This window comes from Apodemus sylvaticus, chromosome 1 (genome assembly GCF_947179515.1).
Source record: "Apodemus sylvaticus chromosome 1, mApoSyl1.1, whole genome shotgun sequence".
NCBI lineage: Eukaryota > Metazoa > Chordata > Mammalia > Rodentia > Muridae > Apodemus > Apodemus sylvaticus.
In genome coordinates this window covers 126,130,512-126,156,543 of record NC_067472.1, presented here as the reverse complement: position 1 = coordinate 126,156,543, position 26,032 = coordinate 126,130,512, and the positions used below count along the sequence as shown (strand labels likewise).

Sequence of the window (26,032 nt, the reverse complement as noted above, 5' to 3'; positions counted from 1 at the left end):
CACATTGGCAGTCACTTTCTGATCAAGTCTCTAATAGCTCAGTTAGTGATAACAAGAATTAATAAACATAATTATACCAAATAGAAAGGCTTCTGCACAACACAGCAATCACCAAAATACAACATGGAAGAAAACCTTTTAGCTAACAAGGGGTTACAATCTAAATAATGTGAAGAGCTCCAAAAATTAAACATCGAAAGACTTCATAATCTGAACAAACATGGGCAAATGACTTAACTGACACTTTTCAAATGAAGTACAAGTGACCAATAAATACATGGGCACTTATTCAGCATCTTTAGCCATCAGGGAAACACAGATTAAGACCACATTGAAATTGTATTTTAAAGTCAAATCATAGAAATAAACAGCAAATCTTGGGAGGGATATGGGAGAAAGGAACCTTATACTCAGTAACTAATCCAGCAACTAGAGGAACCAGTTCAGGTCTCCCAAGAAATTGAAACAGAATGTACTGTTTTAGCTTCTTTCAAATTTCTGTGATCACGATGCCTGACGGAAACTATTGGCTTATGTTTTCATAGGGCTGGACCATCATGGGGCAGCACATCGTGGTGTGGCACATCATGGTGTGGACCATTGTGGTGTGGCACATCGTGGTGTGGACCATTGTGGTGTGGCACATCGTGGTGTGGCACATCGTGGTGTGGACCATTGTGGTGTGGCACATCGTGGGGCAGCACATCGTGGTGTGGACCATTGTGGTGTGGCACATCGTGGGGCGGCACATCGTGGTGTGGACCATCGTGGTGTGGCACATCGCGGTGTGGCACATCGTGGTGTGGACCATCGCGGTGTGGCACATCGTGGTGTGGACCATCGTGGTGTGGCACATCGTGGTGTGGCACATCGTGGTGTGGACCATTGTGGTGTGGCACATCGTGGGGCGGCACATCGTGGTGTGGACCATTGTGGTGTGGACCATCGCGGTGTGGCACATCGTGGTGTGGACCAGTGTGGTGTGGCACATCGTGGTGTGGCACATCGCAGTGTGGCACATCATGGTGTGGACCATTGTGGTGTGGCACATTGTGGTGTGGCACATTGTGGTGTGGACCATTGTGGTGTGGCACATCGTGGGGCAGCACATCGTGGTGTGGCACATCGTGGGGCGGCACATCGTGGTGTGGACCATTGTGGTGTGGCACATCGTGGTGTGGCACATCGTGGTGTGGCACATTGTGGTGTGGCACATTGTGGTGTGGACCATCGTGGTGTGGCACATCGTGGTGTGGACCATTGTGGTGTGGACCATCGTGGTGTAGACCATTGTGGTGTGGACCATTGTGGTGTGGCACATCGTGGTGTGGCACAGGTCTCAGCCATGGCAGTTGGAGAGTGTGGCAGAGGTGATTTACTCAGGCCAGGCTGAGAAGCAGAGACTTTGGCTGGGACTAAGGGCCAAGCTATAACCACACCCAGTGACCCACCTCTTCCAGTTAAGCTTCATCTCCTAAAGGTTCTATGACTTTTCAGAACAAAGCCACATTTCAGGATCAAGCCCTAACATTGCATTCTCGGCCCCCAAAGTATTATGGGAAAAATTTTAATGCAAATTGCATTTAGTCAAACTTTATAGAGTTCCCACAGCCTTAAAAGTTCCAATGATATTTAAGAGTCCAAAGTCTCTACTCAGAATCAAGGTAATCACTTATCCATAAGCCCCTATAAAATAAAAATGTTACATATCACCAATATACAGTGGCTCAAAGTAAACATTCTCATTCCAAAGGGGAAACAGAAGGATAGCATGCTAGACTGGACTGAAGCACCTATAGGGTTAACTCCTATAGTGCATGTGGACATGTACCTTGAACACATGACACTGTGATGTGGGCCCCAGGAGGCTTGGACAGTGTCATCTCTATGGCCTTGGCATTTAGTGTACATATATTCTGTCTCTTCTAGATCCAGTTGGCACCTGCTCTTTCTTCAATAGATTTCCCACATTCTTGGCATCTCCAGGACCCTGGAGTTTCTATTCAAACTTAGATTTCAACCACATAGCTTTGTGCATAGCCCTCTCTGGACTTCTTTCAGGAAACATGACTCTGCTGTATGTTGCCTATTCTCACAAACTTTTGTCAAAGATCTTCATAGGTGCCTCCATAAATGTGCATGTGTTGGATTTTTCATAACCACCACTGTAGATGATAGCAAGCCTTACCACTGAAGCAATGCTGAGACCCCTGGACCATGGTTACAGGCACCTCTGTTGGACCTATATGTGAGATGTTAAGTGCAGCACTGTGGGGGTGGTCTCTCTTTATCCCCCTCTCTCCAACTGTATTTTCAGTTTTCCACCCTAGTCCTTCTGATGTGTGAGATGTCATCAATCCCTAAAATGTCCTCAAGGTACCCTTCCTCTTGTTTTATTGCAACATGTTTGTCTTCTTTTAAAAATTACTTATTTCATGTTGTTTGCTTGTATTAATCTATGCACAGCATGTGCATGCAGGAGCCCTGACAGGTCAGAAGGGGCAACAGATGCCCTAGAAATGGAGTTATAGGTAGTTGTGAGCTCCCTGATGTGGGTACTGGGAACTGAACCCAGGTCCTCAGAAAGTGCAGTAAGTGCTCTAAACCCCTGAGACATCCCTCCCTGAGATGCCCTCCCTCCAGGTCCTCCCTCCCAGAGTTCTTTACCCCATCTCCCTTCCCTTTGGCTCTGAGAGAGAGCTCCCCTCTCACTCCCCCTGCTTTACTCTCCCCAGCATTTCCCTGGGGCATCAAGTCTCTACAGGATTAGGTGCATCCTCCTCCACTGATGACAGACAAGGCAGTCTTTTGCTACATATGTGCCGGGGGCCACAGGCCAGCCCATGTATGTTCTTTGGTTGGTGGTGGCTTAGTCTCTGGGATCTCTGAGGGGTCACAGGTAGTTGACATTACTGGTCTTCCTATGGGGTTGCCATTCCCTTCAACTCTTTCAATCCTTTCCCAAACTCTTCCATAGGGATCCCAGACCTCAGTCCAATGGTTGGTTGTGAATATCTGCATCTGTCTCAGTTGCTGGTAGAGCTCTCAGACGACAGCCATTCTAGGCCCCTGTCTGCAAACACAACATCAGTTAAGTAGGTTCAGAGTTTGATACAAAATTCATCTTTAATTGATCTGTGCAACTTGCATAATCCATATGAATATCTTAATAATACTAAAATTTTGGTTGTGAGATTCATAAATTGCAGGGCATACAGCTCTGGCAAGATTTATCCTTGGGAATGCTAAAATGTCCTGCTGTTCCAGCCCTCTACCTCATGAAGCTGTTTCCAGAGAATTGCTTCCAAAACAGCTTCAGCTCCAGACAACCTTGCTTCATCCAAACTTTCAGACAGATCCAGTCAGAACTTTAGTCAAATCTTGAGCCCTCTAAACATACAAAGACTGGATAACAGAGGCTAAAGCTAGATTTCTTAAGTCTAATCAAATTTTTTCTAATTTTCCTACTTGTCCCTAACTCTGAAGAATTTATCACTCCTATTCATCAGGAAGAAATTATAGAGAGTCATCATCTTAATCCCATAGGTTTGAATATCTGTCTATGGTTATTTTATAAGTTATAGATAGGTTGTCATTTAAGGGATAATTTGGAAATGGTCATAATTTTGAACAGGAAGGAAATAGATGGGGATGGAGTACTAAATTTATTCTTAGGTGAAGCACTATAAAGCCACAGCATTACATTGATAAAAACCTTTATAATTGATACAAATTGATGTTATAACCTTATATTGGTACAGAATTTATAGATTTATACAAATTTAAGATTTTCATTGGTATATATTTCTTGATACAAAAATTGAAATTAATATTTTTACTCTTAGATAGGCATTACGCCTATGCAACTCATTTAAGAATACAAGGCTTTGATCCAGTCCTTCTAATAACTACTATTACAAACTGTTTAGGATGATTAAATAATGCAAGTTAAAGTCCAGATAGTAAACTCATAGTTATATTAGATTCTGATCTAATTAAGGTACTTTCTACAATATTCAAATAGAAATAGCTAATAGTAGTAAAGGTTTAACAATTCAGATATATTTTGTATAGATAGATTGTCTTCAAGAACATCAGAAATCCACAGAATATGAAATTTAATTCATTATTAAAGATCATTTGACTAGAGGCATGTCTGTTCCTGACAGTACCTGCTTCTTGGTATAAAGAAGGAATTGAACATCAAAACCTCCATATGTAGTGATAGCTACTGGAAGAAACTTACCCTATTCATCTACAGACAAAAATACTGTCCAAGAAAGGACACACAATGCAGGATAGTCAACAGTTTAGCTCTGCCAGTACAGAGTAAACAAGTCCTTCATAGTTCCTGTTTCACTTCAAGGTCTGTCAGATGGTTCTGGGCCAGAAGGCTGAAGACAGATGCTCCGATGTTTTGAGTAAAGATGTAGGAGATGTCCAAGTAGTCAGCTGTCTCTACAGTTTAAGTTTTAGAAGCTATGTTTTTTGTGCTTCCTACATATTCAGATAATTCATTCTCAGATTTCTAATTATAGTCTCATAATCAAACTCAAGTTGCTTAATATTGAGGAAGATGATATAGAAAGGATGTTTTTCAGATGGTAATACAAGTTAAAGTCAGAGCATAATTCAGGTATAGAATTGTAAACCCTTTAAGTCAGATTAAATAGTAGAATACTTTGACAAATGTGATGGACTGGATGTTAATTATAGATCATACTTTGTAATTTATATAATTGTTATGGTTATGCTCTATTTATGTCTGAGAGAAGAGCCTTTTTAAACAAAAAATTGGACCGAAAGGGTGAGATGTTGGGAACTGGTTCTAATGTTTGGTCTTAATTTGACTCACAGAGCTGTGCTTCCAGTCTTGAGGGTCCTGCCCTACCTAGCTTTGATTGGTAATAAAGAATTGCCATACAGTCAATGCTGGGCAAGGAGACTGTGGCAGGACTTTTAGATTGCATGGGCAAGGGACCAAGGGAGAGAGGAAGGAGAGAGAGAAATCTCTATGATGGGGAAGCAGAAAGATGAAATTTAAAGGCCAGCCTTAGCATGTAAGAATCCAGAAGGTAGCCCTAGGGGGCCACTTCCTCAATTGGGTCTGGGGTAGCAAAATGAAATATATATTTTAAAAGATGTTAACTCAGGAATACTGGATGAGTGTGTTTGCTAGACACAGGGAGGTTTAGAAGTGCCCAGCCACTGAGCTAGTCGAGGCATTTCAAAATTAGCTGTGTGTGTGTGTGTGTCTGTCTGTCTGTCTGTCTTTCACTTGTGAATCTAGAGCTCTTGGAAGGTGCAGCACATGCCTGATCCACTAGGAGCCAAAGTGGATTAACTAATTCACAGTTATACCATGGCTCTGGCATGTTTAACATCTTGGGGTCTCCAAGTCAATTTTGGTTTCACACCTTCTTATTCCAATGTCTTGGATCCACACATGATCTTCTGGGCTCTTCCAAAAGGCTTGGGTCACTTCTCCAGCTCTGCCCTTTGTAGCATTCTAGGTTCTGTTTGACTCTATTCCACTGCTGCTACTGTTCTTGATCATCCCATGGTATTGGCATCTCCAATATGCTGAGGTCTTCTGCTGCAACTAGGCTTCATCAATTGTGGGAAGCCGTCCTGAGCTATTCAGATTTAATGCTTACTCATGGCCCTAAGGTGGTGGCTGATAAAATATGAGAACAATTAACTAGAGTCCTCCCCTTGAGCTACCGGTGCGAGAAGATTCCCAAGAATACCACAAGATGTTCCTGCCCTAACCATGGAATGTTCCTGCTTGGACGGGTGTCCCCACTTGGATGACCTCCTCGCTTCCTGCTTCCATCGCTAGGGGTGTCTCTGCTCTTTCCTCCTTTGTTTTTGTGTGAAGGTCAATTCCTTCTCTGTAAGCCTTAAAACCCACTTACCTCCCTGACATTAAATGAAGCCTTGATACAACCCAGACTGACTCTGGTTTTGTTAGCGTGCTTGGCTTCCCTTTTCTCTCCCCCCCCCCTTTTTTGACCCTCAGGTAGTGCCCCTTTGGGACCCCGGAATAACTGGACCTGCTGGACGGGTCATAGTGGTGCCTGAACAGGGACCCGAAGCACGGTCAACTACCAGACGACGGAGGAGAAATCCCGGGAAAAGGAGGACCCCACAGAGGACATTGCTCATGAGTTGCTGGAGGAGCAGGTGAGTGGCCAAACATTGTCGTCCGATTGTCATGGGGAAACAATTATTAAAAGAGGCTAAAGAGGCTTGATTTATAGGAGAAATCAAGCAATCATTCAGGGAGAGAGGAGTAAGAGTTAAGAAAAAAGATTTAATTAAGTCCTTTTGTTTTGTCAATGATAAATGCCCTTGCTTGGTTTTAAGTGGACCTGATATTCACCCGCTAACGTGGAATAGGGTTGGTAAAGAAATTAATAAGATTTTGAAAACAGGTACAGGTGAACCAATGTTTGATACATTCTTTAGTTACTGAGGGCTCATTCAGAGTGCGAACGAGGACCCTGCTGAATATTGCCTCCACCCTTTGTCTCGGGCAGCTTCTGTGACCTCGCTTTCCCCTAAAAAGAACTCTCCAAAACCTTCCTCAGTCATTATAGACAGGTCTGAGTGCCCGCCATCCGTTCCTGTAACTTCTCTTTATCCTCCGCTCCTGAGGGACCCATCCCTTGCTAATATGCCATTAAGTTAAGAGACCCCCGGGGAGAAAGCCAACTTGGAGGAGAAAAGCTGCAGAGAGCAAGTAGCCCTCTTAAAGGAGCTACGAGGGACAAATGGTCATTCTAACTTCAAGATTTATTTCAAAGTCAAATGCCTAGAAAAAGCCAGAGCCAAAACAAGCCCCTCCACGTGGCCTGCCACCCTATACCCAGCGATAGGCATGCAGCACGGCTCCTCTACTCAGCCTTAAAATAAATGGTAAAAGCTTTGAAGGCATCTTAGACTCAGGTGCCGATTCTACTGTGATCTCGTGAAGTGTTTGCCTCCCTCCCTGGTCTGCCTGTTAACCTCTGGGGAAGAGACATTCTCTCTCAAATGAAAGTCCTTATGTGTAGTCCCAATGAGGTTATTGCTCAACAAATGCTCTCCCAGGGCTATCTCCCTGGACAGGGACTAGGCAAAAATGGACAGGGGAGACCCATGCAGGTAGAAGTCAGGGACTGCATGCTGAGCCAGGGAGAAGCCTCTCACGGGCAGCATGTAAGACCTGGACTGCAGAGAAATTCCTGGGCTCTACTCCCCTCTCCACAGGTGTGCGTGTTCGACGAGGCATCCTCCTTCCCCCTTATTAAATCTTAAACAAGAGAAAAAGCAGGTTTCAGAAAAGCAGTTTTTCCATGTGTAGGACACGGTATAAAAAAAAAAAAAAGAATGGTTGGAAGCTATTTCAAAATTCTCCTGGTTAGGAAAGGAAAACGGGAGATGTCCTGTTTTCTCTCTGAAACCTACTGGAGATCTCCTTAGTTCAGGTTAAGATATTTAGATCTCTTTGGGACATCAAGTTCCCTCGCTGTCTGTTGTTTGTCTTTTGGTGCACCAAAACCTGTTCATATGTGTGTCAATTTGTGTTGTCCATTGTTTTGTTTGGCTAAATGATTGTTGTTTTTATGTTTTATGTTAAAAAGAAAAAAAAATGGTAAAAAAGCTTTATCTTGCTGGCAGTCCTGCTAATTGCAGTTTATACAGAGGAGGCTAATTTGAGGTGCCTCACATTCATAAGTAGGAGTAAAACACAGCTAAAGGAAAAAAAATATGTGCAGCCGCGAACAATGGTGGTGGTGGCGCACGCCTTTAATCCCAGCACTTGGGAGGCAGAGCGCAGGGCAGCGCAGGGCGTGCGGGGCACAGGCAATAACGCGGCCGCCAGAGAGAGCCCGGAACTCTGCGGGCCACGGGCAATTGGCCCTGGTGAGCAGCTAGAGACAGAGTGCTAGCGCCTCAAAGTTACTTGGCCTTGCTCCGGCTTGGAGGAACCCCAGAACTCTGAGGGCCACAAGCCGGTAGATCCGGCAGCGGCAATGTGCTCAACTTTTTCTCTTAAAGGGCTAATAACCTCCAGTTTGGGAAAACTCTGATTTGACTCATAAGATTTGTGTAATCACTTTATTCTTGTTTTTAATTAGGTCTTAATGGTATAAGTTTTTACATATCTTGACTATAGAGTTATAAATTAATTGGCTATGATTTAAAAGGTATAGTGTTATTAAGAAAAGGTTTGTTTAAAACTGGCGATTCAGTGTCGGAGCCATTTTAACTAGCTACACGTGGCATGACGCAACCCAGGAAATACAGGCCTCTGAGATGCTTCTAAATTGGCATGGTGTTTCGTGTGAATCTTGGCCTGGAGATTGGACTTATAAGAAATATGATTTAAAATAATGCCTCTTTAATAAGTTACACTGTCATACACTTGAACATAAAAACAGGCAGACAAACCTTGTGCTGTAAAGATAATACATTTGCCATTGATTTTAAAGAAAATAGATTGTTTAAAATTGGAACTTGCTTCCAAAGTTGCACCTGTGCTCTAATATTGCAAGAAAAAGAGGTACAATAAAAATTGCCAGTGTGTCATTGGCTGCCGTTTTCAGTTTGCGCCTGGTTAAAGGCTCATGATTCTTAACATATTTTGTAATTAAGATAATTTTAAGAATGATACAGCTGTGGCCATTATAGACCTATTACTACTTTTCCACAAGTTTATAGGCTACAATGGTAGAAGCAAAATTTAACCTTCCAAAATTAAAAGGGAGATCTCAGTGGAAATTTATTTGATATCAAACAGGCTAATTGGCTACTATGAAACTAGGATTCTTCCCGGAAATCCTGGAACTACAGGTTCCTTTAGTTATTCAATCCTCAAGGTGTCCTTGCTGGACTGGACAGGCGGGTTTGGGTCTGGTCTTAGATAAAAAGCTCAGATTAGAAGATGTTAAGTCTGAGGACGGCAGGTAATGTCCTTGCCAAGGACTCAAAGTAGGTCCTTGGGCAACAACAACAACAACAACAACAACAAAAGGAATTTACATTTGAATTAATGCAAGGCTTGGGGCTGCCTCAGTGGAAGCTAGTGAGGAAGCTTGTGTTTTTGCCTTGCAGGCCTCAACTAGGGAGTGTTTGGCTAAAAGAACATTCTTGAAATATCCAGGTGTGGTTTAAAATGCAGTTCAAATCTATAAAAGGTCAATAAGGCATTAACATTTGGCCTTTCTACCCCATAAAAAATTTATAGGGTGTTTTTTGCTTTACATTCTGACAATTATAAAAGCATTTGCTTCTAACTTTAAAGAAGCAATAAAACAATTTCATTAGAAGGTTTTTTCTTTAAGGAATGGCGAGTAGCCTTACCTTAAGTGAGAAAAGATATTTTGTCTCTATCTCAATACAAGAAGCTAGGATCTTAAATTCTTCATTGTATAATGTTCATGAAATGTTCATTACAGGCCTTTTCTCCTAACTATGGACTTTTAGAATTTTTACATAAATGATTTTTAAAGTTTGTTAGGATATATTAATTGACTTTATCTTATATTTTCCTCATCTTAAGCTTGCCCATGGAAGACCTAAACCTCTGCTTTCAAGGTAAAAAAAAAAACGTTTGTTTCTTGTTTCAAACAGCAATCAAATTGGTTATTACAAAACATTGGCTGATTTATTACATGGCAAGCCTTTTTTAGGCAAAATTAATAATTGTTATCTAAAAGATAAATTGTTAAAAATATGCCTCTATACATATTTTATATTGTTATAGATTTATACATGCATCCTATAAAAATACATTTACTATGGGAGTAAAGCTCCTATAATTAGATCACATGTTTATTCTTTTGAGTGTCCCTTTGCTTCAGCACAGATAATTGAATTGGATGCTGTAGCTGTTCTTTTTAAAATATTAAAAATCAAACTTTTGATTTATATATTAATAATAATATATATATAACTCATGGCTTACAATTGCCTGAAATTGTTCCTTTTTTAATGCTACTAATTCTTAACTTTTACAATACAAATGCAATTCAAAAAAATTAATCAAAATATACATATGACTATTGACAGCTTCTCAAGCTTTCTAGTTATAACTGTTTTTACATATGTTATTTTTTATACTGAATGTTCCAAATCAGATTAAGACAAATATTATAACTGATAATCATAGTCAGTCATTTGAGATGTTTTATTAATAATTTAATATTAATCATATTACTGAGATTCCTCATAATTCGCAGAGGCAAGATATTATGGAACAGGCCCATAGAACTTTACAACAATATTTTTAAAATAAAAGAAGGGAGAATCACATCTCTATATACCACAAAAATTTAAAAATTTTAATGCCAGGGAACTCTAAGTGTAGAGAAGAGGCATGTTTGTGTTCTTTCTACAGGATACTGAAGGAACATGCTAGCTGCCAGAGTATGCTGATGCTGAGACTTCGCCCTGGCCCTCCACCTTGCTCCCTAGCCTTTTGGGGCTCCTCCTGGGTCTTTTGTTGCTTTTGTCATTTGGCCCCTGGGCCTTTAACAGATTAACCAGTTTTGTTAAATCACAGATTGATTCTGCCTTGACAGACTCAGAGGTAGCAACCTTTGGCCTTCAGTTCTCCACCCTTGCTGCAGGCACAGAGCTTTCTTGGTTCTGTAGGAACATCAATGCCAGGGAGGGTGACCTCTGGCTCCTAATAGTGGCTAAGGGCCATAATCTGTGGAGTAGCCAATGACCGGGAAATATTGTGGTGCCACGAGCCAGATGCACACCGCCTACTGGATGCAGGGTGACTCACTGACGAGATTATTGTTAGTCCGCTACCTGGATGCCCGTCACACCCACCAAGGGCCTGATTAAGCCATTGGAGTGGGATGTGAAACCAGGAGTGGATGCAACTTACATAGCCTAAGGCAGAGGCCCTGCCCTACTAGGATCTAAAAAGGCCTAGTTACTGGGGTGCTGGACGTGGGGGCAAAACCACCTAGCCTAAAACAGGCTCTCCACCAACCCTCTTTCCATAGCCACCCCCTAACTTAAGAAAGAAAAAAGGAGATGTGGGAAGTCATCCTGAGCTATTCAGATTTAATGCTTACTCATGACCCTAAGGTGGTGGCCGCTAAAATATGAGAACAATTAACTAGAGTCTTCCCCTAGGTGTGAGAAGATTCCGGAGAATACCACAAGTTGTTCCTGCCCTAACCATGGAATGTTCCTGCTGTTAACTCCGGGTGTCCCCACTTGGATGACCTCCTCACTTCCGGCTTCCATCACTAGGGGTGTCTCTGCCCTTCCCTCCTTTGTTCTTGTGTGAAGGTCAATTCCTTCTCTGTAAGCCTTAAAACCCACTTACCTCCCTGACATTAAATGAAGCCTTGACACAACCCAGACTGACTCTGATTTTGTTAGCGTGCTTGGCTTCCCTTTTCTCTCCCCCCCATTTTTGACCCTCAGGTAGTGCCCCTTTGAGACCCGGGAATAACTGGACCTGCTGGACGGGTCAACCAATAGCCTCTCATAGGCTCTTTTTATGGTGCCAAACCTCAACTTTTTTGCATGACCCCTTAAGTACTGGGCCTTCAACTGCAACCGAGGCTGCACCTTCATCAGTGTCCACCCCTGGCCTCTTATAGTGCCAACCCTCACGTGCCCTTCAAGATGCCTTCATGCCCTCAAAACCAGTACCACCTGGGTTGATTCTTATATATTACCAATGAATATGTAAGCTGCAGAATGAGGCACAACCTTGGCTATTTCTGGAACACCGCTTCCTTGTGCTCTCAGAAAACACTTCTCAGATTTCACCTCAGTGATGCTAGTCTCTTTTTAATCACCTCTAATTTCTTAGCTCCAGCTAACCAGCATCAATTGTCTTGGTAGTCCCTTCTGTTCTTGACATTAAAGCCAGAGCTACATGCCCAAAGTTGCCTAGTTCTGCGGCTTGCTGGGGCTGGAACTTGGCCTCCCTGATTCTATTACCAGCTTTCTGGTTTTTTTTTTAAACTCCCTCTCTGTCTAATCTTGGCTGTCCTGGAAGTTGCTCTGTAGATTGACTTTGTACTCAGAGATCTGCATGGCTCTGTCTCCTGGGAGTAAAGGTGTGCACCTCCAGACCTGGATTTAAGCTTTTCTTTACCTAGGCCTTGCTCTGTTACAGTCTGGCCTTGAACTCAGAGATCTGCTTGGATTTGTCTCAGGGGATTTAAGTGTGCACCACCATGCCTGGGCCTAACCTTTTCATGGCCACTACTCCTCAAGAACCTGGTTAAATCCCTGTGTCTTCCAGCCTCAAGATCTGGATCACAAGTGTGCCCTCCATTTCTGGGTTGTAGTACACTGCAGATTAAAAGTCCAAACTATTCCTTGTTTAACTGCAAGCACAAACAGTGAGCTTAGCTGGGTGGGATCTTGCTCTGAGATCACCACTCCCTTAACCTCTATCTCTTTGAACACAGGATTCAGCTCCATTTCACTTCCTGGTGCTCTTTATTATTTGAACCATGCATTTTATATTTTTTTCTTTCAAAGCTTGCTAAGCTTGTTCAAAAAGCTCTTTATCAGACTTATCTAGAGAATAAAGTCCTTGTTGGGCTTTTTTGAGACTTCCTTTGTCAATGTAATTAATATTTACCTTAGCCTCTGGTAGACTCTTTAGACAAGGGCATAAAGCATCCACATTGTTCACCAAACTATTACAAAAACAGTTTCTTGGTCACATATTAAAGTTTTTCTTCTCTGAAACCTCTAGAACCAGTTTTCCACAGTTCAAATCACCCTCAGCAACAATGTCTTCCATATTCCCACTAGGATGGCCCATTAAGCCCTACTTAAAGTATCCCACAGTTTTCTAAATCCAAAGTCCTCAAATCCACATTCTTCCACACAAAAGCAAGGTCAGGCTTATCACAGCAATACCCCTGTTCCTGGTACCAGCTTCTCTCACACCAACTAGGCCACACCTCCTAATACTGCCACTCTCTGGGCCAAGAATATACAAACCATTATATGAGTTATTTCCAGCTTCTAGTTATTACAAATAAGGCTGCTATGAACAGAGTAGAGTACATGTCCTTGTGGTATGGTGGAACATATTTTGGGTATATGCCCAGGAATGGTATAGCTGGGTCTTCAGGTAGAACTATTTCTAATTTTCTGAGCATCCGCCAGACTAATTTCCAGAGTGGTTGTACCAGTTTGCAATCCCACCAGCAGTGGAAGAGTGTTCCTCTCTCTCCACATCCTCTCCAGCATCTGCTGTCCCCTGAGTTTTTGATCTTAGCCATTTTGATTGGTTTATGAATCTCAGGGTTGTTTTGATTAGCATTTCCCTGGTGACTAAGGATGTTTGTCTTAGTCAGGGTTTCTATTCCTGCACAAAGCATCATGACCAAGAAGCAAGTTGGGGAAGAAAGGTTTTATTCAGCTTACACTTTCACATTGCTGTTCATCACCAAAGGAAGTCAGGACTGGAACTCAAGCAGGTCAGGAAGCAGGAGCTGTTGCAGAGGCCATGGAGGGATGTTTCTTACTGGCTTGCTTCCCCTGGCTTGGTCAGCTTCCTTTCTTATAGAACCCAGACTACCAGCCCAGGGATGGCACCACCCATAATGGGTCCTCCCCCATCACTAACTGAGAAAAGGCTTTACAGCTGGATCTCATGGAGGCATTTCCTCAAGGGAGGCTCCTTTTCTGTGATAACTCCAGCTTGTGTCAAGCTGACACACAAAATCAGCCAGTACAATGTTGAACATTTCTTTAAGTGTTTCTTGGCTATTTGAGATTCCTCTGTTGAGAATTCTCTGTTTAGCGCTGTACTCCATTTTTTTAATTGGATTATTTGGTTTTTTGGAGTCTAGCTTCTTGAGTTCTTTGTATATATTGGATATTAGCCCTCTATTGGATATAGGGTTAGGGAAGCTCTTTCCCTAATTGGCAGGTTGCTGTTCTGTTCTGTTTCCAGTGTCCTTTGCCTTACAGAAGCTTTGCAGTTTCGTGAAGTCTCATTTGTCAATTGTTGATCTTAGAATCTGAGCCACTGACTCTCTCTCTGTTCAGTAAACTTTCCCCATGCCAATGTGTTCGAGGCTATTTTACATTTCTCTATTAGATTCACTGTATCTGGTTTTATGTGGAGGTCCTTGATTGACTTGGGACTTGAGCTTTGTACAAGGAGATAAGTAGATCAATTTGCACTTTTCTACATGCAGACCACCAGTTAGACCAGCACCATTTGTTGAAAATGTTTTCCAGTGTATGGTTTCGGCTTCTTTTCCAAAGATCAAGTGAATAGGTATGTGGGTTTATTTCTGGGTCTTCAATTTTATTCCATTGATTTCCTTGTCTCTGTACCATGTGGGTTTTTATCACTATTATTCTGTAGTGTAGCTTGAGGTCATGTATGGTGATTCCTTAGAAATTCTTTTATTGTTGAGAATTGCTTTTGCTATCCTCTTATTTTTATTTTTCCATATGAAGTTGAGAATTGCTCTTTCCATGTCTGTGAAGAACTGTATTGGAATTTTGATGAGGATTGTACTGAATCTGTAGATTGCTTTTCATGAGATCACCATTTTCATTATGCTAATCCTGCCAATTCATGAGCATGGGAAATCTTTCCATCTTCTGAGGTTTTCTTGAATCTCTTTCTTCAGGGACTTGAAGTTCTTGTTGTACAGATCTTTCACTTGCTTGGTAAGAGTTACACCAAGATATTTTATACTATCTATGGCTCTTGTGTAGGGTGTTATTTCAGTAATTTCTTTCTCAGCTCATTTATCATTTTTATAAAGGGAGGCTACTGATTTCTTTGAGTGAACTTTGTACCCAGCCACTTTGCTGAAGGTGTTTATCAGCTGTAGGAGCTCTCTGGTAGAATTTTGGTGGTCGTTTATGTATACTATCATATCATCTGCAAATAGTGATACCTTGATTTCCTCCTTTCCAAATTTTATCCTCTTGATCTCCTTTTGTTGTCTAATTATTCTAGCTAGGACTTCCGAGTACTACGTTGAATAGGTAAGGAGAAAATGGACACCCTTGTCCTGTCCCTGATTTTAGTGGGATTGCTTCAAATTTCTCTCCATTTAAGTTGATGGGCTGTTTTTTGGTTGGAAGGTTTTTAATGACTGCTTCAATTTCCTTAGGGGTTATGGGACTGTTTAGATAGTTTACATGATCTTAATTTAATTTTGGTAAGTGGCACCTGTCTAGTAAATCATCTATTACATCTAGATTTTTCAGTCTTGTTGAGTATACAGTTTTGTAGTAAGATCTGATGTTTTTTTTTTTTCAATTCTTCAATTTTTGTTTTGTCTCTTCATTTCTGATTTTGTTAATTTGGATACTGTATTGTGCCCTTTAGTTAGTTGGCTAAAGGTTTATCTATCTTTGTTGATTTGCTCTTGGTTTTGTTGATTCTTTGTATTGTTTTCTTTGTTTCTAGTTGGTTCATTTCAGCCCTTAGTTTGGCCTATTTCCTGCCTTCTACTCCCCTTGCACTAGGGAGGAGTCATGGACTATAGAAGAGATGCTTAAGGAAACACTGTAACATTCAGCATAATAGGAACCCAAAACAAAATATACATTTTTCTCAGCACTTCATGGAACCCTCACCAAAACTAGCCATATAATGGGACACAATATAAGCCTTAACAGATAAATACAAGAAGATTGAAATGATCTCATGCATTCCATCAGATCATCATGGACTAAGGCTGGTCTTCAATAACAAAAATAGAATAGAAAGCCCACATACTTACGGAAGCAGAACAACTCTCTACTCAATGACAACTTGGTCATGGAAGAAATAAAAAAAAAAAAAGAAATTAAAGACTTTCTGGAATTTAATGAAAAGGAAGGTATTTACTGGAGACAATGAAAGCAGTTTTAAGAGGAAAATTCATAGCACTGTATACCTTCATAAAGAAATTGGAGAGATCTTATAATAGCAACTTAACAGTACATCTAAAAGCTCTAGAACAAAAAGAAGCAAATGCCCTTGACTATTGAACAGGGCATATTAAAATGTTCTAATCCTCAATGTTTTTATACTGGTCTCATCAAAGCCTAAAAGATATCTGTTCTCCAGTGCTTTGCTCAAGATGTGACTTTGTCTATTGCTTTTTATATCTGAGTTTTGCTTTAAATGCTTCAAAGCTGTTGCATTCCATCAGTTTTTGATTGTCATGTCATCAGTGTTTGTCCCTTTTATCTAAATAAAAGAACTATTTCATCCTATTAGCAGTTGTTTTGATTTCAATATCTATCTCACAACTTTTTAATATATGCGCCATATATCTTAATTGATGCGTTATTTTATTAGTGGCTATTAATTTTATGAAATAATAGGTTTCATTGTAACATTTCATACATGTGTAAAATGTACTTTGATCATATTTAGTCCCCATTAACCTGGTCAATAGTCAAGAGCATTTGCATATGGCCTCTAAACAGAAGCTATACATCCTTGGGTAGCTGAGGGGTAATGATGCTAAGAAGAGCAAGCCTTGAGATGGTCAACGTAGTTTAAGCTCATTTGAAGGCAGGCCTAGCAAGGTAGTTTAAGACTTGGCTTAAGAGCTAACAGGTTAGTATTTTACAACATTAGTTAGGATGCTTTTTTCCCTCTCCATCTCATCTACCCAGGATTCCTGTCCCCAGAGAGATGTGAGTCCTCACAACTAAACACAAGAGCCATCAGTACCCACAGACTCCAAAACTGGTATACAGACAACATACAGAAACGTGGCTGTAACTAACACAGCACTCCATACACCAGGGAGGAGACATGGACCGTGGGAAAGATGCCTAAGGGAATGTTGAAGCACACAGCATAAAGCAAGCCTTTTCCCCAAGGTGCCACAACCCTGGAAAGTGTCCAGACTTCTTCCGGTTCACAGGAGTGCTTGTCTGTATCTCAAGATGCTTCTGAGTCTCCATCAGAAAGATTGTTCATCTCATGAAGACTCTGTGAAATAGTCTAAGGCACTTGTGTGCCTCTTTTCTGAACAGAAGAACCATAGGCATGTGGGTGGCTGATGGGTGATGATTCTGTGAAGAGAAAGCCTTGAGATGGCCAAGGTAGCCTAAGCCAGTGTGAGTTTGGGAGCTCTTCCAATCTAGAACACATTCCCCTGTTACAAGTCAATTGAAAAAGCTGTAATCTGGAAAATCAGAATCACACCCTCCTCCTCTTCCTTCTCTTCCTCCTCTTCTTCCTCCTCCTCTTCCCCCTCTTCCTCCCCCTCCTCCTCCTTCCCACAACACAGGGTCTCATTATGTAGTTCTGGCTGCCTACCTGTGCCTCCGGAGTGTTAAGATTAAAGGTGTGAGCCACAACTCCTGGCTTGAATCACACAATTTCAAATCTCTGCCATACATATGTAAAGTGTAAAAATCTTCAAGACACTATTTGATCATAGTTGCATAAGTCTAACGTATACTGAATTAAAAGCTCTTAGTAACTCAAAAGTAGTTTAAAATTGTTTTTTTGAATAACATTTGGACCAAAAACAAAAACCAAACAACCCCCCCCAAAAAACCCAAAAGAATGGCCCAAACTTGTTTTTATAAACCAAGTAGAACATCCATGTTGTTTATAAAGACAAGGCACACAATCCAAGCCATTGTTACTTCCATATCTGCTTGTTATAAACTAACATGGAATAAGATACGCAGACCGTGTAAATGGCTTACAAGGGAAGGATTCCTGAGTTTAAAAATGATAAACAATCTACAAGCCTGCACTTGAAAAAAAAACTGAGAAGATAGATTTCCACAGTTGACCATGTAAGAAACTTCAAATATGCTATTGCAATGGCGGGTTCTCATCGTCAACTTGACAGATTTGGAGCCACCTAGGAGCCCATGAGGAGTTTTCAGAGAGCTTTAACAGGAGGGAAAACCTACCTGAGTGGCTGCCACTATCTCATGGCTGGGGCCCAAGACTGAACAGAAAGGGATAAAGGAGATAACGAGTTGGTGCCAGTGTGAACCTCTCCCTGCTTCCTGACTGTAGATGCAGTGTGACCAGCTGCCTCATGGCTCCCATGGCCCCCACCTGGAATCTGCCCCACTCCCCAGGGTGGAAAGGTCCCTTCAAATTGTGGTTACCCCCTCAAATCTGAACAAACTGAAATGAAACCTGCACAAACCTAATAAAACTATCAGCTGCAGGAAAAAAAAAATGCCAATCACCTGCTTTGAAAAAAAACCTGACTCCTCAGGGGGCACAGGTTGAGGCTGTGCCATTTAAACTTCTATTGGGCAGAGAGGAGATCAGCAGCTGAACATCTCCTACCTGTTGAGAGACTTATTGAGGTGCCATGCCACCTGGCAGGAACTTGACATCAACCAATGTAAAGTTCCCCTCCCAGCCTTTGAGCAGGAACTCTTGTGTTAGCCATAATCCCCTCCACCTAGGGTGGAGTGCTCAAACCCAGGCGAAGTCCATTGTTCTCCAAAGACCTGTAGTTTCCTGAGAGATACTAGCCACCAGTGGAGCAATTGAACTGGTTCTGCTGAGAAGCCTCCAGCCTCTGGGGAAGAGGTTTCCCCTACCTATATATTTGGAGTTCTCCATTAAACTTTGAGACCTTGAACAGCAATGTTGGTCTTGGTCTTCATCTCTTTTTGCCGCCTTCCCATACATCCCCAGGTTCCCTTCCAGGTAACCCATTCGGTGTACCCCAGCCATAGACTAGTTCAGAACAAGAGAGACCATCTTCCACAAAACCTGTTTCGTGGGGATGGGACAGCAGTGGAGACGGGTCATTTTGCTGTACTATTCTGACCCAGTAGTCGCCACCGTCACACCACCTACCTCTGTCTGGTGTCAGCAAGTCCTTGACTAGCTAGGACCCATGGTGTTGAGTCATATTCAGTAACCTTGTCCCATGATGCTTGTTAAGATATACACATCTTCTCCCATATCAGAGACATGACACTGTTGAAGCCACACCTTCCCAGCCATTGTGAGCAAACCTAGGCACAGGGAACTGTAGGTACTCACTCTGTCACACTAGGGTCTGGCAGGGCTGGGAGCCAGGAGCTGAGGGTTCTGGAGAAATGCTAGAGCCAAACAGAAGCCCGGATACAGGCGTGAACTGCAAGTGTTCAGGACAACAGGAATATTGATGATCGGAGACCTGATGCTGGGAAGCGTCCACGGAACGTCCACATTTCTTTTAGGTAGAGACCAGAAGGAGGATGGTGTTTGTTTCGGTGTGAAGCATTGCTGAGGTGGATTGAAGGCATTAGGAGCCATAGGGCCATTGAAAGGCCAGATGTAGGGAAAACTGTAGACTTGTTGGTGGTACATGAATTGATGCCAAGCTCCGTTTCTGTGACTGGGAATACTGTTCAGTAAGGACCTCTTGATGGAAAGGATCTTTTGCAGAGGACTCTCCTGAAGAGCATTCTGAACAGTTCTCTGGTAAGCAGTGGAATGGAAGACCCTGTTTATGGTATTTTGTAGACTGGTTCTTGGTGTAGCTGATAAGCGGCTCAGTTTACCTATGAGCATAGTCTGAGTTTATTAAGTAAATTACTAGGTAACTCTCTCCCAGGGAACCCCAAACCGCTCAGGCAGACTGTGCTTAAAGATCTCACCTAACTTCCCACAAGCAGGTTTCTCCCATCTAACTACAGGTTCCTGGTTCCTGTACTGTTTCTTCTCTCCCTGAGAAGCCCATCCCAGAGTTCCTTCCTCACAACACACATCTATCTAAAACTCGCAGGGCGGGGGTTTGGGGAGGGGAGATTTTGTTACTAGTGAGTAAAAGCAGGTTTTCCACCAAGTCCCTGAAAAGCAGAGAGACCGCGCAACCGGAACTATCTCAGAGCCAGCTGTCTAAAAGAAGTCTTGAGAGGCTCTCTGCACCCCAGGGACACCCCCGCGGCCACCCCTTCCACTGGTCCTCTTCCTGGCTCAAGAGCTCCTGGTCTCCACGCAACAATGAAGCGTGGGCGGTCTCAGAAGCTTCATTTGCATACTGCCGAAGCTCGACCAATGGGCTGCGTTGGGGCCTCGAAACTCGGTGTTGCTATCTGCGCGCGCGCGTGTGCCAGTGTGACAGCGCCGTGGCCGTGGCCGTGGCCGTGGGGCGCGCGGGGACCGCCCGGGGTGCCCGCTCCGCTCAGCGTCGCGGCCGCGTGGCCCGGCGGAGCCCCGAGACCACCCCCGGGCGGGGCGCCGCCGCGATGTCGGTGGCTGGGCTCAAGAAGCAGTTCCACAAAGCCAGCCAGGTAGGGAGACGCGCGCGAGGGGTTTCTGGAGGCGGCGTCCCCAAGGGGTTGCGGGCCATGGACTCAGGGTCTTCATCGGCCTCCTTTGGGCCATCTGGTCGCCTAGGAAGGCACGGGGGCGGGTAGCGGTCGCGCGCTCTGGGCTGCGCGTGTTGGTGCCTCCTCCCCCGAGTCTCGGGTCTCCCGCTGCGCCCTGGCGGTTGTAAATCTGAGCAGTTCGGCTGGCAAGGGATCGGAGGTAGTAGGTTTAGGGATGAGCGCCCGGAGGAGAGCCTTCGGGACCAAGACCGTGGTAGGCCTCCCTCCTGCCCGGGAATCTCCAGTCTGTCCGTTGGGACCCCCCCTCCCCCCAATCACCCCGCCCCCAGGACGCTGTTCTTGCCCCTTGGCTGGGGCCCGGCAGTCTCTGCTTTGGCTTTCCCGGGGTTGGGGCTCATCGCTGTGGTCCTTCCCTTGCCGGCCGTCTTCACTGGATTGGTTCGAGGTGGGCACCAGGCTCCTACTCTCAGAGACAGTGTGATGAGGAGACCCAAACACACACACACACACACACACACACACACACACACACACACACACACACACACGTAAACAAACCGTGTTAGACACGCCTCCGCGGAAGAGAATGGCAGGTGACTCAATAGGGGCTTCAAGGGAAGCTTCCAGGAGGTGAAGACAGGGCATTTGGGCATTAAGCTTGAGAGAGGATGTGGCTAAGGACTGTTATAGGAGAAGGAGGGCTTTCTGAGAAGAGGAAGCTGGAAACAGGGACACAGGAAAGTGTGTGTGTGTGTGTGTGTGTGTGTGTGTGTGTGTGTGTGAGAGAGAGAGAGAGAGAGAGAGAGAGAGAGAGAGAGAGAGAGAAGCAAATTTGCTTTCTAACACTATATTCTTCCAGCCGTGGGAGAGCCTGTGTTGTAAAACCTGTTCACCGGCACCTGCGGAATTGTTGCTCTGGCCCCATTTCCTTCCCAGCCTCAGTTTTGCTAGAACCCAGGTGGACAGATTGCATCTGGAGTCCACATCGGTGGCGATGCCCCACTCGTGCTATTCCCTCATATTGATCTTGAGATTGCAGCTGGCCTTCGAAAAATCCTTTTTTTTTTCTATTCCAGGCGGAAAGACACTGTTAGTCCCTCAGTCACAGCTGGTCCACAAGGAAACTAAGTGAGGCTGTTCTCAGCAGGGGACATAGGGCGGACAGTGATGCTATTCAGGGTGATAGAAATCCTAGAGGAGGGGCATGCTGGGTGAGAGCAGAGATGGTGGATTTGCTGTTGGATCATAGTGCTTACAAAAGTCTGTGGGATATTTCAGTTGTCATTGGCCGTTGAGCCATTGTTATATCTTACTCTGGAGTCTGCAAGTAGTGATTGGGGGGAAATTCCAATTAAAATGGACATTTTAAAAAGGGAGAACTGAGGCTAGTGGAGTCACACACAGTAGTATATACAGAGAAACTGTAGGGGGCGCTACACTCACCACAGGCCCTGCCACATTTGGACAGTTCTTAGCGCAGTGCTTGCTGAGCAGTGAGTACTCCATAAATGTATGTGTAATACATGGATAATAGTGAGGTTGGGAAGGAATAACTGCTGTCACAGGATCATGGAGGGTGGGGAAGGAGTCGAGTCATACAGAGGGTGGGTAAGCTGTCGGCATCTACTTCTTTGGTAATGCCCAAGTCTCTGGGCAATTGACTGCTGGCCATGCTGTGGCATTGTCTTGCTTAGTCCCAGCAGGAAATGAGGCCCTTTGTTTTTCACACAGACACACAAACACACAAACATGCACACACACACTCCGCTTCTTGGATATAGGAGCAGTCTTGTGATCACCCAGACTGAGTCCTTAGCCACTTCAGGATGGCTTCTGACCATGGACCAGAGTGGGTGGCTGAAATTCTTGGATGTTATTGGAGCTGGGGAAATATATGTGAACAGGAGGCTTGGTTCTATTCTTTATAATCAATCAAATCAAACTAACAGGAGGCCTTCCAGGGCTCATCATTGTCCTTGGGGCAGGTGTGTTCCTACCTAGACTCTAAACCTTTCCTTCCTATCTCTGAAATCATTCGTACTTCATTTGAAAAGAGAGAAATTACATACTCTCTCTGCACTTAACCAACATTGTGTGGTTCAAGTACCTGGCAGATAGTTTCAGACCTGTTCTCCCTGCACTTCTCTCCCACATCTTACATAGCCCAGCCTTGCCTCAGACCGGCTACACAACCAAGCATGATCATAAGCATCTGAGACCCCACTCTACCCCTTCAGGGCCGGGGGCTACAGGAGGCAGCACTCTGCACAGTTCATGCTGTGCTGAGGAGAACCCAGGGCTTCATGCATGCCCGGCAAGCACTCTCCTGTCTGAGCTGCATCCTCACCCTCAGACTTCTAGAAGTCTTTCTTAGAAATGATGCAGTACAACCAGCTTGGAGAAATTAGGTTTTGTTTAATTTACTACAAGGGAGCAGAGTAATAAGCAATGCCAGGTGGTCTCAAACAGCATTTTCACAGTGGCTTTAATTCACTCGGAGCTTTCCCGGGGCAGGGAGAGGGAGTCCCGGATGACATCAGTGGCTAATAATTCCCAGGGATTCAAGGCTGGCTCCTTGCCATGATCAGTTCTGCGACCTAGGAAATGTGACTTAACCCAGCTGGGCCTCCTTGGCTTTCGCTCTACAGGATGAAGGAGAGGATTCAGGGGTAAACTTGTGATAAACTTGATCGTGCAAAACTCTGAGGATATTAAAAAACATTGGACTGCGTGCTTTTAATTTTTAAAAGATGTGTGTGTGTGTGTGTTTGAGAGAGAGAGAGAGAGAGAGAGAGAGCGAGCGAGAGAGCACGTGCTATGTAGTGTGTGGGTGCCTAAGGAGGCCAGAAGGGAACACTGGATCCCCTGGAGCTAGTAAGGTTGTGAACCCCACAGTGTGATTACTGAGAACTGAGCACTGTGTCCACTGCACTGGAAGAGCGGAGAGCTTTTAATCATAGAACCATCTCTTGATTGTATACATTAAATAAGCTGCATAGTATGTGAGTTGTAAGTATACATGCGTGTGTGTGCGCGCGCGCGCGCACACACACACACACACACACACACATACATAAGCACGTACAGACCATCCATCCATCTAGACTGTGTGTGTGTATCTCTGTTCTGAAATTCTTAAATAATTTACTTAAAATGTTTCAGAGTAAGACAATTCAATTGGGACCTTTTACAAATAAGGGAGTGTGGACCACGGCAGGGTAAATGGCTGAATGCCCTGGCTACCTGCCCCTCCCTACCTGCCCCTCCTTGCCCAATCCTTATCCTGTCATTGACGAACAGAGCCCTTTGCTTCCCAGAAGATGAGCTGTCAGCCCTGGAGATGATACCTCATTGTGCCAGGTTTCTTGAATTTGTCACTAAACACTTTTAAAACTCTTTACCAAAGTTTTAAATAGAAGCAGTTGTTCTTCTGCAGGGATGCGAGTGGAGCCGGTGGAAGGCAATGCAAAGAGTTCCGAGCTGCCACTGTGGCTGCTTGTGAAGTACAACACAAGAGCAATAAAGATATGCTCTGGTAGTGCATCCGTGCGGCCATTCCCCGAGTCACACTGGCTGTTCGTCATTTCATAGTGCTTTCTCTTGACAGTCACTGGTGATGAGGAAGGCCTAGACCAGACCCTACTGCTAGTGGGTGCTCAGGCCGGGATAATCTGCTAACAGACATATTCTTTTCATCCCAGGACCTTCTGATCTCCCAGGGGCTTGAGTCATATGCCCACGTAAGTCCAGGAAGAAGTATAATTTCTTGTCTCTCTCTCCTGAGCCTTGTAGGCCCCATGCTGAATTTACTTCTTTGTGCTTTTAGGTAGCATGACCTAACCACATAGTAGATGAGGAAGCCCTTAAGTTAGCTGTTGGGTAACTCATTCTTTCTCTTCTAATGCATCAAGTCCAAAAGGGCTGAGTGTCCATAAGGGTCCATATGTCCCTGACATAGTCCCCTGCAGACACTGCCTGTGCGGGTTGGCCATTTCTGGGCAAATGCTTCTGGGGGAGATGGCCCTGGTAAGTGATGAGATTCTCTAGGGAGACAATGAATGTCTTTTGTTTCACTTTCTCATTAGAGAAAAAGATAAAAATGCACTTTGCAAAATCCATAATGATTTATTTTTCTCTTAGATGTATTGGAAAATACGCTGAAGATAAAACATTCTTGCAGTCTTATACACAGACTGACAAATTAATCCATAAATCTGAGCACTTTGCTTTAACAGCCAGGGTCCTAGAGTAGATGTCCAAACCAAATTGATTAGGAATTTTTTCAATAACTGAAAGATCCCAATATAACTCAAGCATTTTTTACATTTTCTTCTATAAAGTAAAAATATAACCCAGGGTGTCCTTTGGGATTGAACTTCAAAGCACACTGGAAATCATAGTTTCTCCCTGGGAAGATGAACTTTTTAGTTTTATTGAGTATGTTGAATGCAATTATATTTTCCAACTCTAAGTATGTGGAGGGCTATGTACCGTGTGGGGGCGTGATAACCCAGAAAATAAAGTCCTTAGTAAACAGAATGGATAGAATGCTTTGCTCCACGACGTGGCACGTAAGCATACTGTGGATGTTGGAACTCAGCAGAGAGTGGGCAGTTAGACTGTGCACCTCTGCAGTCCTGACAGCTGGGCGGTGCCTGGGATGGGAGGGGGTCACCCTGGAACCGCTGTTAGACTCCTGCTGTTCCTCTGAAGCAGCCTCTCCTTGTGATTGCCAAGCCCATCACGGGCAGAGGATGCTGCACCCGCCAGTGGGGCCCTTCACCCAGCTCCCGGTTCTCTTTCCTTTTTCAGGCAGTTTCATGCAGCCCAGTGTGGTCCTTAATTGTTTATATAGGTGTAGATGGCCTTGAACTTCTGACCTCACCTCCTCAGTGCCAGGGTTATAGGCCTGTAGCAGAGCTGTGGGTGTTTTCGGCTCTGTGACTTGGGTCCTTCCTATGTGAGTCACACAGCTCCTCATTCCTGTCTCTGCTATGGGCCACACTTTGGTAGCCCTGAGGGCTTGTTTGCTCGCTCACAGACTCACGTGTGTGTGTGTGTGTGTGTGTGTGTGTGTGTGTGTGTGTGTGTGTGTGTGTGTGTGCTTCTCTTGGTGTAACAAGGAACAAAATGCACGTGGCCAGTTGCTTTAGTGTCTCCCGAACCTGCCATTTTCATCAGCGCAGGGGCTTTGGTCCTGTGGCTGCATCTCTCCTCAGCACATTTTTTTTTCTCTCAAGAGTCATTCTTATCTGCTTGTAGATATGAGTTCTCCAATCTCAACAAAAAGAGCAAGTCCTCTTTTGGCAGAGCCCCTCCCTTGCCTCTCTTTGTATCCTCTCTCTCTTATCAGCTGGTACACACTCTTTTGGTTTCTGTCACACACTTTCTTTTCAGCCCATCCCAACTGAGTTTTCTCCTGTGCTTTGGGGCCATGCATGTTTGAGTTTTAAGTGTCCTTCAGTTCCATTTTGGAACACTGTGCAGCATTTGACCAGTTGCCTGAGGCTAGCACCTGAGGGGCTTCCTCCAAGTTCAGTCCCGGCCAGCTGATCCTCCAGTCTCCGTTCACAGCTCTTCATCCCTCGACTGCATAGCGTGCTCCACACCCGTGCTCTGGCTCCCGTTTTCCACACTTACACTCTTTCAAGGAAGCTTGCCCACACTTAAACAGTATGTCCTCCGATGAATCTCAACATACATACATCAGTGCTACCTTTCCTCTCAGATATTAGGGTATAGATGGGTAAACAGGAACTTTTGT

The 26,032-nt window shown here is 44.0% G+C and overlaps 1 protein-coding gene across 1 annotated transcript in view; it reads left to right on the top strand.

Annotated features, from left to right (window-relative positions):
• The first annotated feature begins 20,046 nt into the window (after positions 1-20,046).
• Sh3gl3 (SH3 domain containing GRB2 like 3, endophilin A3) overlaps positions 20,047-26,032 on the top strand; it is a 118,897-nt gene continuing 112,911 nt past the window's right edge. The window contains exon 1 of the mRNA XM_052159504.1: positions 20,047-20,229. Coding sequence (XP_052015464.1) covers positions 20,185-20,229 — 45 coding nt within the window. The 5' untranslated portion in view covers positions 20,047-20,184. The remainder of the gene's footprint in view (positions 20,230-26,032) is intronic.